The sequence below is a fragment of the Poromitra crassiceps genome, assembly GCF_964638095.1.
Source record: "Poromitra crassiceps genome assembly, chromosome: 8".
Taxonomy (NCBI): domain Eukaryota; kingdom Metazoa; phylum Chordata; class Actinopteri; order Beryciformes; family Melamphaidae; genus Poromitra; species Poromitra crassiceps.
The window spans coordinates 43,147,340-43,165,511 of NC_139629.1; the positions used below are offsets into that span (position 1 = coordinate 43,147,340).

At 43.6% G+C, this 18,172-nt stretch overlaps 1 protein-coding gene across 1 annotated transcript in view; it reads right to left on the reverse strand.

Moving 5' to 3' along the window:
• Positions 1-3,242: 3,242 nt before the first annotated feature.
• Positions 3,243-18,172, reverse strand: part of phactr3a (phosphatase and actin regulator 3a) — a gene marked incomplete at both ends in the record, with an annotated part of 42,571 nt that continues 27,641 nt past the window's right edge. Inside the window, 10 exons of the mRNA XM_083641242.1 lie at positions 3,243-3,293; positions 3,714-3,794; positions 4,494-4,634; positions 4,889-4,950; positions 5,525-5,580; positions 12,482-12,635; positions 12,946-13,193; positions 14,382-14,619; positions 16,264-16,479; positions 17,450-17,611. Coding sequence (XP_083497368.1) covers positions 3,243-3,293; positions 3,714-3,794; positions 4,494-4,634; positions 4,889-4,950; positions 5,525-5,580; positions 12,482-12,635; positions 12,946-13,193; positions 14,382-14,619; positions 16,264-16,479; positions 17,450-17,611 — 1,409 coding nt within the window. The remainder of the gene's footprint in view (positions 3,294-3,713; positions 3,795-4,493; positions 4,635-4,888; positions 4,951-5,524; positions 5,581-12,481; positions 12,636-12,945; positions 13,194-14,381; positions 14,620-16,263; positions 16,480-17,449; positions 17,612-18,172) is intronic.

Here is an 18,172-nt window from a genome sequence, read left to right on the forward strand (position 1 = left end):
AAAGGAGCTCTGGTGTGTTTTGCTCTCACTACTTTTATTGTTGTTGCATTCATCACATGAGACACAAGAGCCTGTCAAACATGTTGGCAGAGTAATCAGATGAAGAAAACCTTCTAATGTGTTGAATGTTTATCTGTGTCCTTTATGCTCCCCACAAGTCCCAACCTTGTATGATCTCTTTTCCTTGACGTTTGGCTTGTTTGCTCTCTCAGCTTCTTCACCTCTCCTCCTTTTGTTGACTGTTGTTGTCATTCTTCCTCCTTCCCTCCAGATTTGAGACCGTAAAGAGTGCTTTCCAGAACAACGTGGGCCATAGTGGGGAGAACGAGGAGAGGATCTTCTCATCCCAGGTGTGACCCTAGGGCCTGCAAGTCACAGCTAACCTCCAATATGGCCTCCAGTGTGTCGCTTAGGTGTTCGACTTCAAAGTCAGCCGTGTAAATTAGCAGTTCTGATTGTTGTTTTGGAGGGAGAATGGTTTAGTACGATGTGTGTCACAGACTGTGACCTCACTCCCTTAGCTAACACCCCCTGTCAATGACAGCCAGAAGAGAAAAGATATGAAAATAATATCTTATCATACATGAGCCAAAGGGGGGGCTGAAGGTGCTGATTGTAACAATGTGCATACTTCATTTGGCTCACGGGTTTGTTTAGCAGTCTATTTCTTATCTGAAATGGAATCTCAGCTGGACTTGTTTGGTTTTTAAATGGCGCACTTCACTGCTGCCCGTCAAGCTGTCTGGCCAATGAATTTGTGCGGAGTGGCCTTTAAAATAAGTTGCTGATCTCATTGTCTTGTGTGTCAATTGGCTTTCTGGTTGTCCTGACCATACTGTGGCATCTTCTCTGTTCTAACCCATAAAACCCTGCCGTGCCGCCTGCTGTCTTCAGATGGCCCTGATGAAAAAAGACATGAAGTCGATCCAGGACAGGCTCCTCCGTGAGATGGTAAGTTGAGGCGACACCAGTGACCCTTCAGCAAAGCTTACAACAGAACAATTAGGCCCACATTTTTCCACTTTCATTTTCTTCACCGTGTCAGCAAAAACGCAGCCTCCTTTCAAAGCCGTCACTCACACAAAGTGCAGTCTTGAGGTGAAGCGCGCATGACCCTGGCCATGCTGTATGAGGCTTTAAAAGAAAGTGTGTTTATTATCCTGTATGTCTTTGTGCTTGTGTACCTTTGTAGCAAGAGGAGCAGATGCAGAGTGTGAGGAGAGGCCTGCAGTCTCTGTTTCTGCCTGAGCGAGCCATGTTCTGACCGATACAGAGTGTGAGGAGAGGCCTGCTGTCTGTTTCTGCCTGAGGGAGCCATGTTCTGACTGATGCAGAGTGTGAGGAGAGGCCTGCAGTCTGTTTCTGCCTGAGGGAGCCATGTTCTGACTCCAGCAAATGACACCACAAGGTTATGTGCTATGCTATGCAGTGTACATTGTGCTGTGTACATCAGCTGACTTAATGTTTCCAGGTTCTGCCGTCGTATTTGCATGTGTTCACCAGACCTGGATGTGTTGGTGCCATTTATTAATTTATTTGTGCAATGTTAATTTAATCTTATACAGTATGTAATTTAAATTCAATTTTTTCACTGTTAAGTTCATGTTTCGAGGTTCTGCCTTCATTGTGCGTTCATGCAGCACGATCTGATTTCACCAAGTAACCGTTGTTCCTGGACCAACATTTCTTCCTAGTATGGGCTGCGGAAACCCCGCCCCCGAACTCATTTGATTGGTCGCCGCAATTGCTTCTTCCTTAAAACAGGAAAACATTTTGGTTAAGGTTAGGGTGTGAAAAAAGTGCCGCTGTTGGCGAGCTCGGTCCAATGACTAAATGGATAACCACACACATTTTTATAAAACATTAGGGTTAGATGTTAGGTTTAGGCAAGTACAACAATGTGGTTAGGGTTAGGGTTTGGTCATGGTTAGATAAGAAAACCCTAACCATAATCTTAACAACTTTTTTACTTGCCACACGTTTTCAGGAAGAAGCAATTGCGGCGACCAATCAAATGAGTTCGGGGCGGGGTTTTCCCGGCCCATACTAGGAAGAAATGTTGGTCCAGGAACAACTGTTACTTGGTGAAATCAGTTTGTGCATATATGCATGTGTTCGTTTTATGTAGACCTGGATGTGTTGTTGCTAATTGTTTATTTATTCAAGCATTGTTCATTTATTCTCATATGTAATTCTATTTAGGTGGCGTTTGACACCAATATTTAACAAATACATATTTTGCTAATTATTTATGTAGGTCAGTTAAGCAATCCAAATTATCTTATTAGGACACACATAAACATCACATTAGAAGGTTTTCTTCATCTGATTACTCAGCCAACATGTTTGACAGGCTCTTGTGTCTCGTGATGAATGCAACAACAACAATAGACTGGGAAAGCCTCTTAAACAACATGTAGATGATATTTTGCTAATTATTTATGTATTTATGTAGGTCAGTTAAGCAATCCAAATTACCTCTCTTTTTCCCTCCAATTATAAAGCTGTTTAATGAAAACTGTCTTTAAAATAAAAGTTCATATTAATCTATACCTCTTTCGCCTCAACTTCAACCTGAATGCTTGTGAGTCTGAACAAATTCTTGAAATTACAAATTATTTATAACAAGAAATTGAGACAAGCCATTCTTAAAAAAAGACCTTGTATTTTGAAGACAAGTAGTGCTTACAAAGGTATTGTTCTCTTTTCAGTGAAGACATTGACAGTCCCATTCAGATTGACATACTGTATATACAGTTGATATCAAATTCATTCCCAACACCCCCTCCCCCAGACTGCACAGTCCCACAGAGTCCAAGTGACACATTATTCATCAAATAAGAAAAGGTGAAGCTGGTCACATGCACAACTTCCTCCCACTATACGGATCCTCGCCGCCTTGTCAAAGGAGTCCATCAAATAATACAAAAAGAAACAACACTGACTGAATGACAAGATTGTTTTTCCTGCGCGCTCGTCCTGAATCCGAGGTCCCCACTGTAGTCCTCTTCCTCCAGGCAGCTTCCACATGGAGACATACAGCAGTCACCCAGGACACACTGCCACAAACATTACCATCCACCTCCCTCTCTCTCTCTCTCCCCCCACCTCTGCCCCCATATTGATGAGGGCCAGGGGCGCTGGAAGAATGCTAAGGACACCCTGAAGAACGAAAAGGCTCCAGGCTCTTTGAACTATTACTGCTGAGCAGCTTCTAGCTGCCCGAGAAAAAAATTCTAAGCTCAGCATTTCTTCACAGAAGAAACTCCCTCCGCTTTCACGGCCGGTGGAACCTGCACGACAAACGAGGGGAGGAGACAAAAAAAAAAGGGGGGGGGGGTACAAATCGTGAGAGCAGAAGGTGCCTTTTTCATCGTAACCAGTTCTGATTGCAGCTATTAATCAGCCAGCGGAGCTATTTTTAGCACAGCTATTAGGTGCGCTGGAGGGGGCTCTTCCCATGCTCCCTCTGGGTCACTGTTACAGCGCACAACAAGGACCCTGTTTAGCTTAGCCAAGGACAACGCAGCATTTATCATTTCTCTGTGTCTAGCAATACGGGCTCTCCAGAGAACAGCCTCCTCCCCCCTCCTACCCATCTATCTTTAGCTGCTCGCTCCTCTCTGGATGAACACGGAGAGCTAAAATTAGACCGCCGCAGCCCAGAATAGCATGCACATACATTTACAAAACTCACACACACTCCGGGATACTGACCTCGTTAGGTGTTTGCTTGAGGCGTGCACTTCCATTTCGGTGCTTTTGAACTCGTTCAGCTCTTTCCGGATTGCAGCCTGTGGAGAGGTGTGGGGGGGGGGGGGGGTGCATTAGTTCATCCATCATGTGCATAGAGCCATGGGGTACTGTGTGACCTTTGAACCGCAAAGTGAACGCAGCAGGAAGAGAAAATGTAAACAACCTGAATGCCAAAGGAGAACATGGATTTTGTGAAATGAACTGATAATGGCACTGTGAGGCTGATAGTACTGATGATAAGAGTGGCTCAGGGTGATGTGGACAAAATCAAATATCACATTGTAGGGTTTGGCGCTTTCACAAAATATTTACCCAATGAAATTTTTGATAATCATCAGTGGATATATTGACTATGTGCTAAAGGCAAATAACTGTTAGAACAGTCTGGTAAGTTCAGAAAATTACATCACTTTCCTGTAATGCTGCCTTTAAAACCAGGAAAAGGTTACCCTTATGCCATATCACGATCTAAGACGATATCTAGTCTCAGTCTCATATCACGATATTGATATTATATCAATATACTGCCGTAACTGATTAGCAAGAGTTCAAATAATTGATGGAATTTTGTCAACAGAATGACCCAAACAAACAGCTTGTTTTGATGAGTCTGAATGAATGGTGGTGAGTCATGGATTTTAATGTGTTGATTTTTCTTTGATCTTAACGTGGATGGTGGCTGTTTTTTTAAATGTGCAAAGACTCTTGACAAACATATTTCCACATGTTCCACACACCTTGTCTGCTGCTGAGAGCCGGGTCCAGGGCTTGTCGGCTCTCCTGTCATAGTCCTGAGCTTTGGCCACTTCCACATAGTCGCTGAAGCGGATCAGAATCTTTCTGTCGCGCAGCTCGTCTACCGTGGGCCGCTGGTTGAGCTGGAACACAATGAAATAAAACAAACATTACAACTAAATTGTTTTAAGTGTGGATAGACAGAATCCAAACTGTCCATTCATATACAGTAGTGTAATACTGGTGTATCTTCTGGTTCTGGGCTGGTTCTAAGCTAATTGTTGCATCAGAAATGGCACTTGTGGTTCTTCCAGGTATTGTACTATGAAAGTACTGAATCCATAAGAGGATGATTCAACTTGTGGAAAAGGTTCAGAAACATCACATAATTTTGTACCTTTCTGTTTAGCCGCTGTTTGATCTCCCTCCTCTCCTCTTGTTCTGTTTGATCGTTCCTCTCTGAAACAAACATTTGAACCATTAGTCAGCCATTAAGTGAGAAATACATGATCTGTCAGCAAGTAAATGACCAAAGCAAATTAAGCTTTCATTACTAATGAGACTGGCCCAGTCTCATTACTAATGAAAACAGATTTAATTTGGTATGTGTTGCCACTCAGTCTGAGCAGTTGCAAAATTATGACAAATCTAGCCTATATAGGCCTATTTGTCCTGTCATCCCAAATGTCAATTATTGAGTGACAAAATATATTTAAAAAAAAAAGTGAATAAATGTCTTTTTTTAAATATATATGCCTATATCGTTATGATGGAGAACCTTTATACTTCTTCTTGGGGGGTTACAGATAAAAGAAATGTGCACTCATGCATTCTTTTGCTCCTGAATGTTGCATGGCTAATGTAGACTACACATGGCAATATAATGCTATCATTAATGCATCATCTGACATGTTAGTAGCCTATGTTTGATCTGGGCATTAATTTCACATGATTTGATAAAAAAAAATGGAAATAAGCCTATTCAGGTCAAGATATCTTAGTTTGGAAATAGAACTGAAGTATCTCAACTCACGTTTGAGGATATTCCGACTCTCCAACTCTTCTACATTCGGTCTCTGGCTCAGTCTCCTGCGAAAAAACACCAAAACCACGTTTTGAACCATTTTTGGCTGGAAATTTCAACCAAACTGTCCTCTTTAAACCGGCTGCACTTTCTTCACTGTGCGCGTTCTCGAGCGGAACCCCCGCCTATGTTTCCATCTCGCATCCAAACCCCGGCTGTGATGCTTCGGCAGAGGCGCTCCCCACATCTGGAATATAAGCAAAGCGCGATTCCTCCTGTTGTTTGAGAAGTCTCCGAATTATTTCCCGGTGTCTAGACGCTGCATCTCAGGTGAGACTACCGTATCTTGTGACTTCACACCGCTGCTGCAGCCGAGCGCTTCTCTGTCATCCGCTGTAGACTACAACCGCTTTTGAACAGGGTCGTGATGTGCTGCTGCCTGGGCGCGCCTCCCCTAGCCTACTCTCCCTGGCTACAGCATGCATAATTTATAAAGAGGCGGCGCATACTCACACACGGTATCCCCAATCTCCCTCAGATGTGCACTGGGCTAACTGGCACAATAAAATCACCCACATTGTTGCCAGCAACCCATTTTAATGTTGGTCACACAACCACGCAGAAAGTAGCCTACCTATTTGTAACATACTAACGTTAGAATCCCTGATTGGTTATTTTCCAGCGTAATCTAGTATGTTTAAATTTAGCCTATACTATAATAATGATGTCCAAACATTCAGATTACACCACCTGTTTCATTAACATTTCTTTGGCTTTTTGGAGGGCTTAAGTGTGCTGTGTCCTTTTTCAGTCATGTAAAGTGCTACCAAAATATTAACATTATCATGACCATAACTGTAGGCTACAAGCATTTTGGAAAAAGAGGACAAATAAACAACACTCAAAAAGCTTAAAGACAAAACTTGCTAGTAGCTAGTCCACTGGGGACCAACATTGATTACATTAATTTGGCTTATTGGTGGGTGGTGCCCAAAATGGTTTAGGTGCTGCACCTGCTGTGGTTATCACCATCAAAGCATCCAAAAGCTCAAAAGAAAAACAGTGTTTTCTTGCAGTCACCTGTGCATGTGAGCTATTCAATCGTATAGTAAATGCCAGCTGCCTGACAGGACTCAGCTCCAGACAGCATGTGGCAAAGCCCACAGTGCAGCTCCACCTAGAGGTGGAAAAGGTCAGACGGTGCAGAATGCCGCCGCTCAGCATGACTCTCTTCATGCCCAAAGCCTTTTTCATCCACAGCACCTTTTGTAGTTCTGTGCTATAAAGACCAAAGTGAGCTCACACACACTGAGAAGCAGACATCTATAAAGCAGTCTCGATGGACGTGTGTGTGTGCCACTGTTGCCCACCACAGTTAGCTAATAATCTAATCATTTTGGTCAGCTGATTCTTGATATTGCTGGTTAAGTGGGATAAATTAAGATGGTTAACTACCTGCAAAACCAAATTGTGTGATAAATGCCACTATCCAAAGTCATCAATACTCCACTCCACTGCAGTATGCAATTATTGAGCACAGTATAGCCTTCCCTTGTGTTCCTTATTAGCACTGAAATATTGACAACATTGGCAGAGAAGCAGGGTTCACAGAAGCTTACTCACATTTGTATATACGTGTGTGTGTGTGTGTGTGTGTGTGTGTGTGTGTGTGTGTGTGTGTGTGTAGTATTTCCAGCCCCTCCCAAACACTGTCACTAGTCAGTATGTCCTAATGAACGCAGGCAATCAATCTGTCTTTGTAAATTAGCATAGGAATCAGGAATCTAGGAATAGTGAGTGGAATAATTCATTAGTTTAGCATCTCCATCTCTTGTGAGCAATGAACTTCCAAATGGAACAAAAACACCAAGGAAATAGCTCTGGAGCGATGTCAGCATTTTGCATATAATCAGAATACAGTAATACGGATTACAGTAATACCATATAGGCTACAGCTACTAAAACAATATATTGCACCTGTTTGCAATTTCATCCTTCATTCTTGTTCTATTGTGATTGAGATTCCTTTTTTTTTTTTTTTTTTACTTTGTTCAGAATTTCCCATTTTGATCAAAGTAATTCAGATCAAATCAGGCTTGAGAGATAATACTGCACTGCCTTAAGATACTATCTTTAAATCCAGTCCGAGATCCACCCGACATGACCAACTCTCTTACCCTACAACCTCGCACACAAATGAAAGGGAAAGCAACGATTCAATTTTCAACAGATGAAATGGAGAATCGCTCCAAAGCCCCAATGGACACCCGGCATCCACTGTTATTGACCCGCTCGCCGAGTTGCTTAGCAACAACAGTTGATATCTTTGAGACAGTGGAGGCTTCCTGCAGAAACCCTCACTTCTCCCTAGCAACACACTAATGGGGATTTCACTATTAACCCATTGATACCTGATGTAGCATTTGTGTGTGTATCCCTTTAAGACCGCGAACCGCGTTAACGCGGTTCGCGGTCTTAAAGGGATACGCACACAAATGAGGGATATACACGCAAATGCTGCATCAGGTATCAATGGGTTAAACACAGAGCTGCATACAGAGAATCTTTTGGGGGGGTTTTTTAGCAACAAAGACATAGATTCTTTTCTTCTGGTGAGCTAAATTAATCAGGGTTCACTGTCCAAATCTGATGCTATTTTGGCAACAAAGTCACTGCGATTTTTCTTTCTTGATGAGCCAGATGAATCAGTAAATATAGTCCGTTACTACTCTAGTTAGAAATACTGCATTGTTTTCTCAACCACTGCTTTTCTACATCCAGGGTTTCTAATATCCTGCAGGTAGAATAGGACTTTCAAAAGTATCACCAGAATACCATGATGACGCAGAAACAGCTTTTGGCATAAGGGTTTCCGTCTGCTACTCTGTTCTCAAATAAAACAAGTTAGAATAGAAACTTTATAACTATGCCAGCACAGGGAAGAATGAGAAAACCTTGAGTGGGTGGAGGAAGAGAGGCATTTCCTCTGCTTTTCTTCTCTATTCTCTACCTACATGTAGTGCAGAGACAGAAACGGCCATGCTATAAAGCACTCTTCCCTTGCCATGTACCGTAGTGTGCCCCCTCCTGCTCCTCCCCCCATTTTTTCTGCTGTTGTGATTCCCCAACAACACACATTTTGTGAAGGCTGGGAGGGAGAGAGGAGATGCATTATTCATCAGTCTGAAGCTAAGATTAGAAGCCGCGGAGCGCCGATGCAGCACAGGCGCTGGGTGGGGCGGCTCTATAGATAGAAAGCTCATCTATCACTGACATAATGGATAGACACACAGTGTCATTATCAGCCTGATAAAGTCCTGATGGCATTTTCTGCTGAATCTGCAGCAAATACAGCAAGACTTTACCCTTTGAGCTGCAGATAGGATAGGAGGAAGAAAACAGGAGATTCAATCTAAGCTAGGAGTCATCCAGGGCGATCCAGATCCAGAGGCGTTTGCGACGGACTGTTTTTCACTCAGTTTTGAAGACCCAGGGGAAACGATCTTTTCCCCTCCCATCTCAAGTGTTCCCTCCTCTTCAGGGCTATATTTAGCCAGGATTTCCCTTCACCAAAACGCTGCACTATGCCACCAGTTTATGTGTCAGTGTACTACTACTACTGTATGCTGTGTAGGCTATAGCAGTGGTTCTCAAATGGGGGTCCGGCCCGGGGACCCTCAGGGGTCCTTGAGGGGGTTCCAGGGGGTCCCCAGCCAAAAGGGGGGTACTTTATTTTTGCTATAATTCCATTCATAAGTAACACAATGACTATTTTGGTCATGGGTTTTATACACTTTCTGTAATAAAACATCTAAAAGCATCAATCTTATTATCATATGGGGGACCATGCAGTGGTGATTCTGGAGTCTGTTGGGGCCCTAGGCAAAAATTACAAGGGGCCCCTTCCAACCAGCGTTCTTTCATTATGATTCACATAATGGTATCTTGAATTGAAAGTGAAAGTGAATGACCGTGAATCTTTCCTGTCAAACGTGCATGATTCACATGCATTCTCCTGAATGTATGTTTCACTTTCAATTCAAAAGAATGTACATGAATCACACGAGTATGACGGGAATAACATGGGGCCTCTTTAGGAAGGTTTCAATGTCCAATTTCAATGCAAATCGTCCATTGGTTGTTTATGGGGAGGGAGTTGCGATCACGGCGAAGTCCCACCTGGCACGTCACGTACGCGCTCCGTACTGCTCGCGGGCATCAACGCGTGTGATCCCACCAGGCACGCAACGGCGCGTATCAGAAGCGTCCCAGAAGCGGCTCGGCGCCCGCTCCGCTAAAGATACGCGGCAGTTCTATTTTTCACGGATGACGCCTGGAAGCTGCGTCAAGCTGCACAGAGCAGATCGTTCAGGCCGGAAGTCAGACACAGCAACTGCACAAGAATCCGGTCGATTTTCATAATAAAACACCGTGTGCAGACCCAATACCTTCTCCTTCTCCCCCCCTCCCTCTGGAGTCTTTCAAGTAGACGAAGAAATGCAAGAGTTCTCCTCCTGCTAACAGGCACTGTATGACAAATGAAGAAATAATTTCAGCCTACTTACCCATGGTAGAAGCACAACAATCAAGGGAAAATGACCAAATCAAAAGCAAGTCAACGACAGACTGTTGTTTGTGTGATGTGCTTTTTACATCCACCCCATTGTACACACAGTATCGTAAATCTTGCGCAATCTTGCATTAAGCTGCCAGGCAGCGCTCGGAAGCACTTCTGAAACGCGTGCTGTGGGGCATGCCGACGTGCAGAGGACAGAGCAAAGCCGCGGCGGAGGCAGAACGCTGCGCAGATGGGCCTGGTGTGACTGCTGTGTCACTGCTGTGGAGTAAAGTTTCTCAGCCATCGGGGGCCCCCTAATGGCCTGGGGCCCCAAGCAATTGCCTGCATTGCCTGTTCACAAGCTGCGCCTCTGGGACCATGGGACAAAATCCTATCAAATGGGGGTCTGTGGTCTAATTTTTGTCAGTTTAGGGGTCCTTCATGTGAAAACATTTGAGAACCACTGGGCTGAGGATGAGATGAGAGTGCAGCTTCTTGTGTCTGCTCGACACTGTAAATCAAACAGCCAACCAAATAAACAGATTTAAATAGTCACAAATTGTTTGATCTCTTCTAAGTATAGAGCTTTACATTTTATGGTGACTGGTGACTCCAGACTAAACAATGCAGCAAACTGTGAAACCATTTACAGGTGTGTGCTCTGCTACACATAACATCACACCACCTCTCAAAACCCTTGAGCAGTGGAAAGGTTTTACTTTTTTCCCCTCCGGCAATGACATCATGAACCCTCCCAAACGGAGGAATGGTGGATGCTAAAGAAACATAAGATTAATTGGTCAGTATTGTGGGATTAATTAATTTAGTCATTAATTTATTCGGTACAGTGGAAGATTTTAAATGTCTATAAAAAGAGTAAATCGCATCAATATGTCATAGGATGTAAAAGTATTCTGAGATATCGTCTTTCCTCTGCTCGGTCACCTGTGTGAACTCATGCACGTGAGCCACAAATGACCCCAGTCAGTGGTGTGACTTTGAGGACCTACAGTAAATCTTTAAATAGAATAGACGCCTTTAGCCAAAAGCCTTTCGCACCACGGTGCCAGAAGGGCAACCTCTGTCTTCAAAACACTGTCGCTGAGCGTGCACGCGCTTATGCAAACCAGAGTCATGCTGCCTTCCCTTATATAAGCTGTTTGCTTGCAACTTGTTGTGAATGAATGCCCAGCGGTGATTGAACAACAATATTGCATTTTCTCCCCCCCAGTTGTCACGGAGCTAAGAATAGATCCTGTAGGCAATTATTCCTCGTCGTCTCAGAGACAGACGATAGATTTTGTTCCCTGAAAGGTGGGCGGCACCGACAGTGAGTTATTGCTCCGCGCGTTATGTAACGCTGTGGTGTTACACTGCTGTGAAGACTGCTGCTGTCTGTCACACTTGGGACACTCGTGCAGTTTCTCAGTTATTTTTAAAAAGCCAAATGTTCTGTGAGTGTTCTGACACGGACGTGCAAATACAAACAGTGTTGCTTCGTGTACAAGGAGGGTTCCTGGAAGCAGCGTCTGTACTTGTTATGTTCCAAACATGCCCCGGGCCCATGCATTATGGATGGAATTCTGGAATTTACGCAATACCGTATTAGGCATTTTCCTGGTACCAAAAGCAAGATTTCCTGGATTTCACACCAGCTGGCCATCTCACCGGTTTAAATAAAAGTATTTTTTTTATATATCTTTTTTAATTAAAAAAAAAATCTGAACTTTCTGTAACACCCCCCGTGTTGTCTCCGGCTTGGTGGGGCGTCCCTCAAACCTGCGACCCTCGTGTTGCTAGGCAGGGAATCTACCGCTGCACTACCCGCACGCCCCCACCAGTTTAAATAGTCGTCCCACTTCCTCCATCATGAAGCCGTTCAGTTGAGGCCTTGATTAGTTAAATCAGGCTGGAATCAATTCTCACGCCAACACAATGGAGAGGCTTTCCAGTATCAGGACTGGCCTGGAGGAAAGCATCACACCCAAATAGTACACTTATGTAATCGAAATCAAGCCAATGCAAAACATAATCCTTTTATATCAAATTTGATGTATATCTCACCTCCGCCTACTGTTGAGTGTTATGTAACTGCAGCCATTAAGCTTAAAGGTGTTTGCCGCCCAAGCATTGCCCAGATCTATGTCGTGGGTTTGTGGAGCTGTTGCACCATCAATTAAACAGGAAATCATGCAGATTCCGGGGGTCGCAGCTAGACACAGTATTTGCGCAGGGACAAAGTGAAGCATCTATTAGCGATATTATTATAACATACTTCATACTTCCATCACAGGGACAATGCATTATCAAAGAAAAAAACACACACACACAAGGTTTATTACAGTTAGTTTCTATTATTTCAACAAAGAAAATCACTAACACCCTGTAGTGAAGACATCATTGCTTACTTGGCAAGTTTCATCTCGATCTGCTGGCGAATTTCCTGGCGCTCCTGCTCGGTCCTTGCTGGGAAGATGTTCTTGTCCTCTAGCTCCTGCTTGCTTGGCCGATTTCGTAGTTTGACAGTCAACAGCTCCTTCCTTAGCCTGCGAGGAAGTGTGCCTGCACCCACCCACCCACGCACGCACACACACATGCATACATACACATGAACACAGGTCATCATGAGTGATCAGATGGACACAGGAAACTCAAAACTTATACACATTCTTAGACTCCGTTTCTAGGATACACAAAGTTAGCATTCAAATTATTTTTCATGTCCTACCAAAGCAAAGACATCAACTAAAGAAGCCTTCCAATCCCAAAAGTCCCCCCCAAAAATGCCAATGACCATTTGATCTCGAAACAAAGATGCAAACTGAGATCAATAACGACAAACATATTTTGGCCTTCCAAGAAGGTGACCCACCAGAGATGACAGAGTCGTTCCAGTCGTCCAGGTCGTTGGGGAGTCCTGAGGTGTTGGAGAAGTGTTGGTCCAGCCGCACGTTCTCCTTGTTCTCCTCTGCCTCCTTCCTGGGCCAGTCGGCTCCTCCGCCCCCACAGCCGAGCCCCAAGGCGGATGGATGTTGGTTCTCGGAGCTGCAGGAGCGAGAGAGGCGTCCATCAGAGCACCACGGCCGCGGGGGCGAGCACGGCTCGCACCCTTCGTGCACACTGAGGGGACAAGGAGAAGAGGACAAACATGGAGGATTCATGTGGTATGGGAGGCAATAGCCTGGTTCCCTATGACAGAAATAGTGCACTATATAGTGTGTTCACCTTTTAAACGAGTGTCAGAATTCCCAACAGTTCATTTGATTCACTATAATACACCCAGTACCCACAACGCACTGCAATTTCTAGTGAAAAGTGAATGTACCCTAGATTTTCTCCCATATCCCACAATGCAATGCAATGCGGTCGTGTTTACCAAAGGAGAAGAAGATGTTCCCCATATAGTTCACAAGTGATATGTAGTGATAAACACTACATGGGGAATAGTGAGTGAGTGAATGAATGAATGAGTGAGCCATTCCGAACACGGCTAATGTGAATGCTATAGGGGGTGAAAGGGTAACAGGAGTTGGATAGCATCTGTATTCAGGGTAGAAGATTTGAAGGATTTCATTTCTTGAGGCTAGTGTATCAAAATGTATTAATTTAATTTCATCCAAAATTTTAAAATACCTATGACTCTATCCTGGAATCTGCTTTGCTTACATGCCAGGAATCATTTTCAAAGAATCGGCATCATTTTTTGAAGTGCTGTTCACCTAATTTTTAATAAAGCTCAACTTTCAACATCAAAATGAACATCAAACTAGATTGTCACATCAGGAGCGGATATGGAATCCATTTAATGATTTCATCACAAGTGCAGATATAGGGGAGCTCATACAGGAGGCGGACTCAGGACAGGGATCTTGAAGACTTACAGTATGTGGTAGATTCCAGGTTTCTTCTGAAAATGTTGTTTTAATGTTTGTTTTTTGTTCAAAATTGTCTTTACTTTATTAGGTACCACTAGTCGATAGATGTTGAGAGCGAGAGGGAGAGAGAGTGGGGGTTTGTGTGTGTGGGAGGGTTGTATTTGTTTTGTTGTGTTTATTGTACAAAACCTATATTGTAATACTTGCAATAACAGTTGATAATTGTACAGGGAAAGATTTAATAAACATATTATATAAAAAAAAAAAAAAAAAAGATTGTCACATCAAACTTTGATGAAAGCCAACATTAGCTTTGATATCCGTGACAGAGAACACAGCGATGTGTTGGGATTTCACAGGAAGAAACAGTCCCATTACTTGTGAATGGGGAGGTTTGTGTGAGTAGATGGATGGATCAACCTGACTCGCTCACCTCTCCTGTCTGTCTGCCCTGTTCTTGGAAGCGAAGGCTCTCTGTAGTTCCTCCATAATGCAGCTAGGGGGCATGGGAGGGTGCATCATATTGCCTAGATGTGGGGACCCTGAGGGGTTAGAGTGGGGGCCCCGGAGCGGCAGGGGCATCGGTGCCAGGCTTTCTGAGGCCCTGAGTGGAGGCTCCTTGGGGAGGTAGGAGTTGGGCAGGTGAATGGGAAGCGACACTGGGCCTGAATCTGAGACAGAGGGATAAACAGAAGAAAGCAACAGAGGTTAATTAACAAGAGTATCCAGCTTCATTCATTTTTGTAACTCATTTCCTACTAAGGACCTACTACCTCACATACTGTATTCTGTATACATACATATACTATACACATATACATCCTATACTACATCATATACATACTTATACAGTGCATACTTCATATACACCATTAACTAGATAACATACATACTATACAATACATCAGACTACATCACACCATTTTACTAGATTATATACATGATCATATATCATCATATAGCATACTACAAAAAACACACTCATGCCTATAGGCTCTTTTCACAGCAACCGTTTTGAGGTGGTAAAGCAGTAAGTAAAGCAAGTGTAACCAATAACATTAACGAGGGCCCTGGAACTGGATCACCTAAATGGAACGGAACCACAATTAATGGTTTTGGTTGCGCCTGCTTTACTTCCTCTTTTACCACCTCAAAACGGGTTGCTGTGGATCTATGGGCAATTTAGGGTCTTCAGTCCACCTGACCTGCATGCCTTTGGACCGACTTGCCTGACTTGCATGTCTGTGACAAAAGTCAAGCACTCAGGGGAAAGCCATTATGAGCACGGGGAGAATACAAACGCCACAGCCCTAGGCTGTATACACGGCCACAGCTATGCCATTTTACATGTGATCGCGCTGAATCTTTCAGGAAGTGTAAAGAACACAACATTAGGGTGACCTAATGGTGTCAGATTTTTTTATTAGGTAATTAGGGTTGATTACTGGCCGAACTTGCAATGCTGCGCAACAGCTGCGCAGCCTCCACTGGTCACACAGGGATCAGTTGGGATCAGCTGGGTGATCTGGTTGAAATCAATATCACAATGATAAAAATTATGTTTGTTTGTTTTTAGGAAGGAGAGAGTATATGAACACATCAGCAACAAAGCCTACTTTTCAAAAGTCTCTGAAAGAGAACTTTCAAAGGCTCAGTATTAACCATATCAGGGCACCAAATTGGTCACCCACCATGCTGCCAGATAGTGTGTGAATTTAATCTGCAAAGTGCACATAACTGTCTGCAGGTTTAAGATCGAGTTCTTTCACTTTTGGTTTGAAACAACGTATGGAAACCAAACATTCCTCTCTAGCTTGATTTATAGTTTCTAAGTAGGAAGTGTGTATGCATGGACACTGGTTTCATACAGCCTCACTTAAGGGGAGAGATTAGCGCCAGCAGAGATTATATTTGAATTGTATAAATATGAATTTGTCATGCCCACATTGAACTGCTGAATTAAAAAAATGAATTTGCTGGCGGGGGGAAATTGTTTGGCACAATTTAAAATGGGAATACAATGGCTTGAAACTGAATTAGATTATTGCTGGATGTAAATTATTAACTAGAATTCGAAATTCTTTCCTGATTGAAATTCAATTGTCTAAATTCATAATTCTGATTGAGACACACCTCTGGTTCCAACAGTGGCTTCTAACAGTGCGCTCAAAAATATTCAGTGCTTCATTATGAGCATGACAAATTCAATGCAATTCACATCCAATCTGCCGGCAAAAATATCTTCCCATTCCTATTCAATATGTATGGTGTAGAATTATGTCAATCCCTACCTCCATGAAACTGTCAGCACTCACCTTCTCCGATGCTCAGCTGGGGCAGCGGTTTGGCAGGTACTTGTGGTGGGGAGGTTCCTGGAGGTATCTCCTCCTCTGGTCTCTCTTCCAGCTGCTCTCCTGCCTCCTGCAGGCCCTCAGGTAGCTCTCCTGCAAGAGCCGCCTCCTCTTCGCCGTCCTCCTCTGGCTGCGGCATGTGGTCCTCAACCCGTTCACAGTCCTGGAGAGGGGAAGCTACTGGAAAATACCATCAACAGAGGGGAAACAAGATTTTAAAATTCTGGTCAGAGATTTATTATTGCACAAAATGGCAGAGTTCATGCTGATATGTGAAAGGAGTGGCATCTGGCGGAAACAAATGTGATGAAATTAAATTTTGAGTATCAGGTAGGTTATGCTTGAGATACATCACAGTTCAGGTGATCCCTGCACTTGCAAGAATGCATTTACTCAACTGAATTTTGTTCCAAAATGAACAAAAATGTAACAATAAATCATTATTTTCAGTAATAGATTTTTGGCTTTTGATTATTACCATTATGTGAGTGAGGTGGCAAGCTATATAAATAAATGGGACCCGATCTAATACAACAGATATAAGGCCTAATATAGGCGGATATTCCAAACACACTCTCACAGAAATGACTGCTGAAACAAAGTCAAATACAATTCAAAGAAAATTCTAAGAAACAAACAATGTATAGTATCATGGACATGTTACAATAGTATTGCACATCAAATTATCATGTGTCTTTCTGTCAGCGGTCTGGTTTTCTACCAAACACATACAGCACATATCCTGTGACTTGTTACATGGCCGATGAGGGTGGTGCACTGGTGCCAATCAATGTCACTGAAATGTCTTTACTGCCCTCTAATGGTACATGTGTAGAACATAATTACGATTCCATCAGAACAGTACCCAAACTATAGCTTGCATTAGAGATTGCATATATCATTCATGACAAAATGAGCATAGCCGAGCACTCCCACCTCATTCAGTGAAGAGATTGTTGCTGTAAAATTTCATCAATTTGCTCACAGCGATCTTATGCACTCCCGCAATCGATCTGCTGAGACTCATGACTCACGCACCCAGCCACTTACCGATCCATTTCTCCTCATCCCTCTATTTCACAGCTCCAAACTAATACGTCCATTGATTAGTTATGTCTTAAGAGTACGGTGCCCCGCCGGGACGTCCTACCTGGAGGGGGGTGTTCCTCCTCAGGACCCAGGTATTCCACACTGCTGACTGTGAGGTTGGGGGTCAGAGGTCGTCCCCCGAACCCTCCGAGCAGGACGGTCCCGTCTGAGCAGCAGCCCTGGGAGAGGTCGTGGCAGAGAAGACCGCTGGATAATGCTACATCTGTGTGGGGGGGTAGGTGGGGAGGAGTGGGGCAGTTAGCATTATAAACTCACATAATACACAAGAAGATTTGTGTTTTGTGGATATACAATATTACATGGCATTCATTCACGTCAACTCCAATCTGACTGCTGTAACTGGTATTCGACGCTTCTACTTTCCTGTACAATGTGTTGCGTGACCCTAAACCAGTGTTTCCCAATCCAGCCTGCAAGTCCCGCCCGTCCTGTTTTACCTATCGCACACCTGATAGGTCGACTTGTCTCTAGCCCTTCCTCCTCGCCACTAGTGTCCTCTAGAGAGAGAGTGGCGTCAGCGGAGGACCAAAATGCGAGACTCATTAGCCAATGAACAGCCAGGAAGTGGTCTCGCGCTACTTTTGCATGCTAAAATAAAGCTGATAATGTACAATTTGATTCAAGGGATGAAAAACCCTTTCAAAGTACAACACAAACTGTCTATTTTGCTGCAACTCGACAGTGCTGCTTTTTTTACTCAAGAGTTCCACTTTCTAAGTCCTGGAAAAAAACTGGTCCATTGGAGTGAATGGAGATGTCGGAA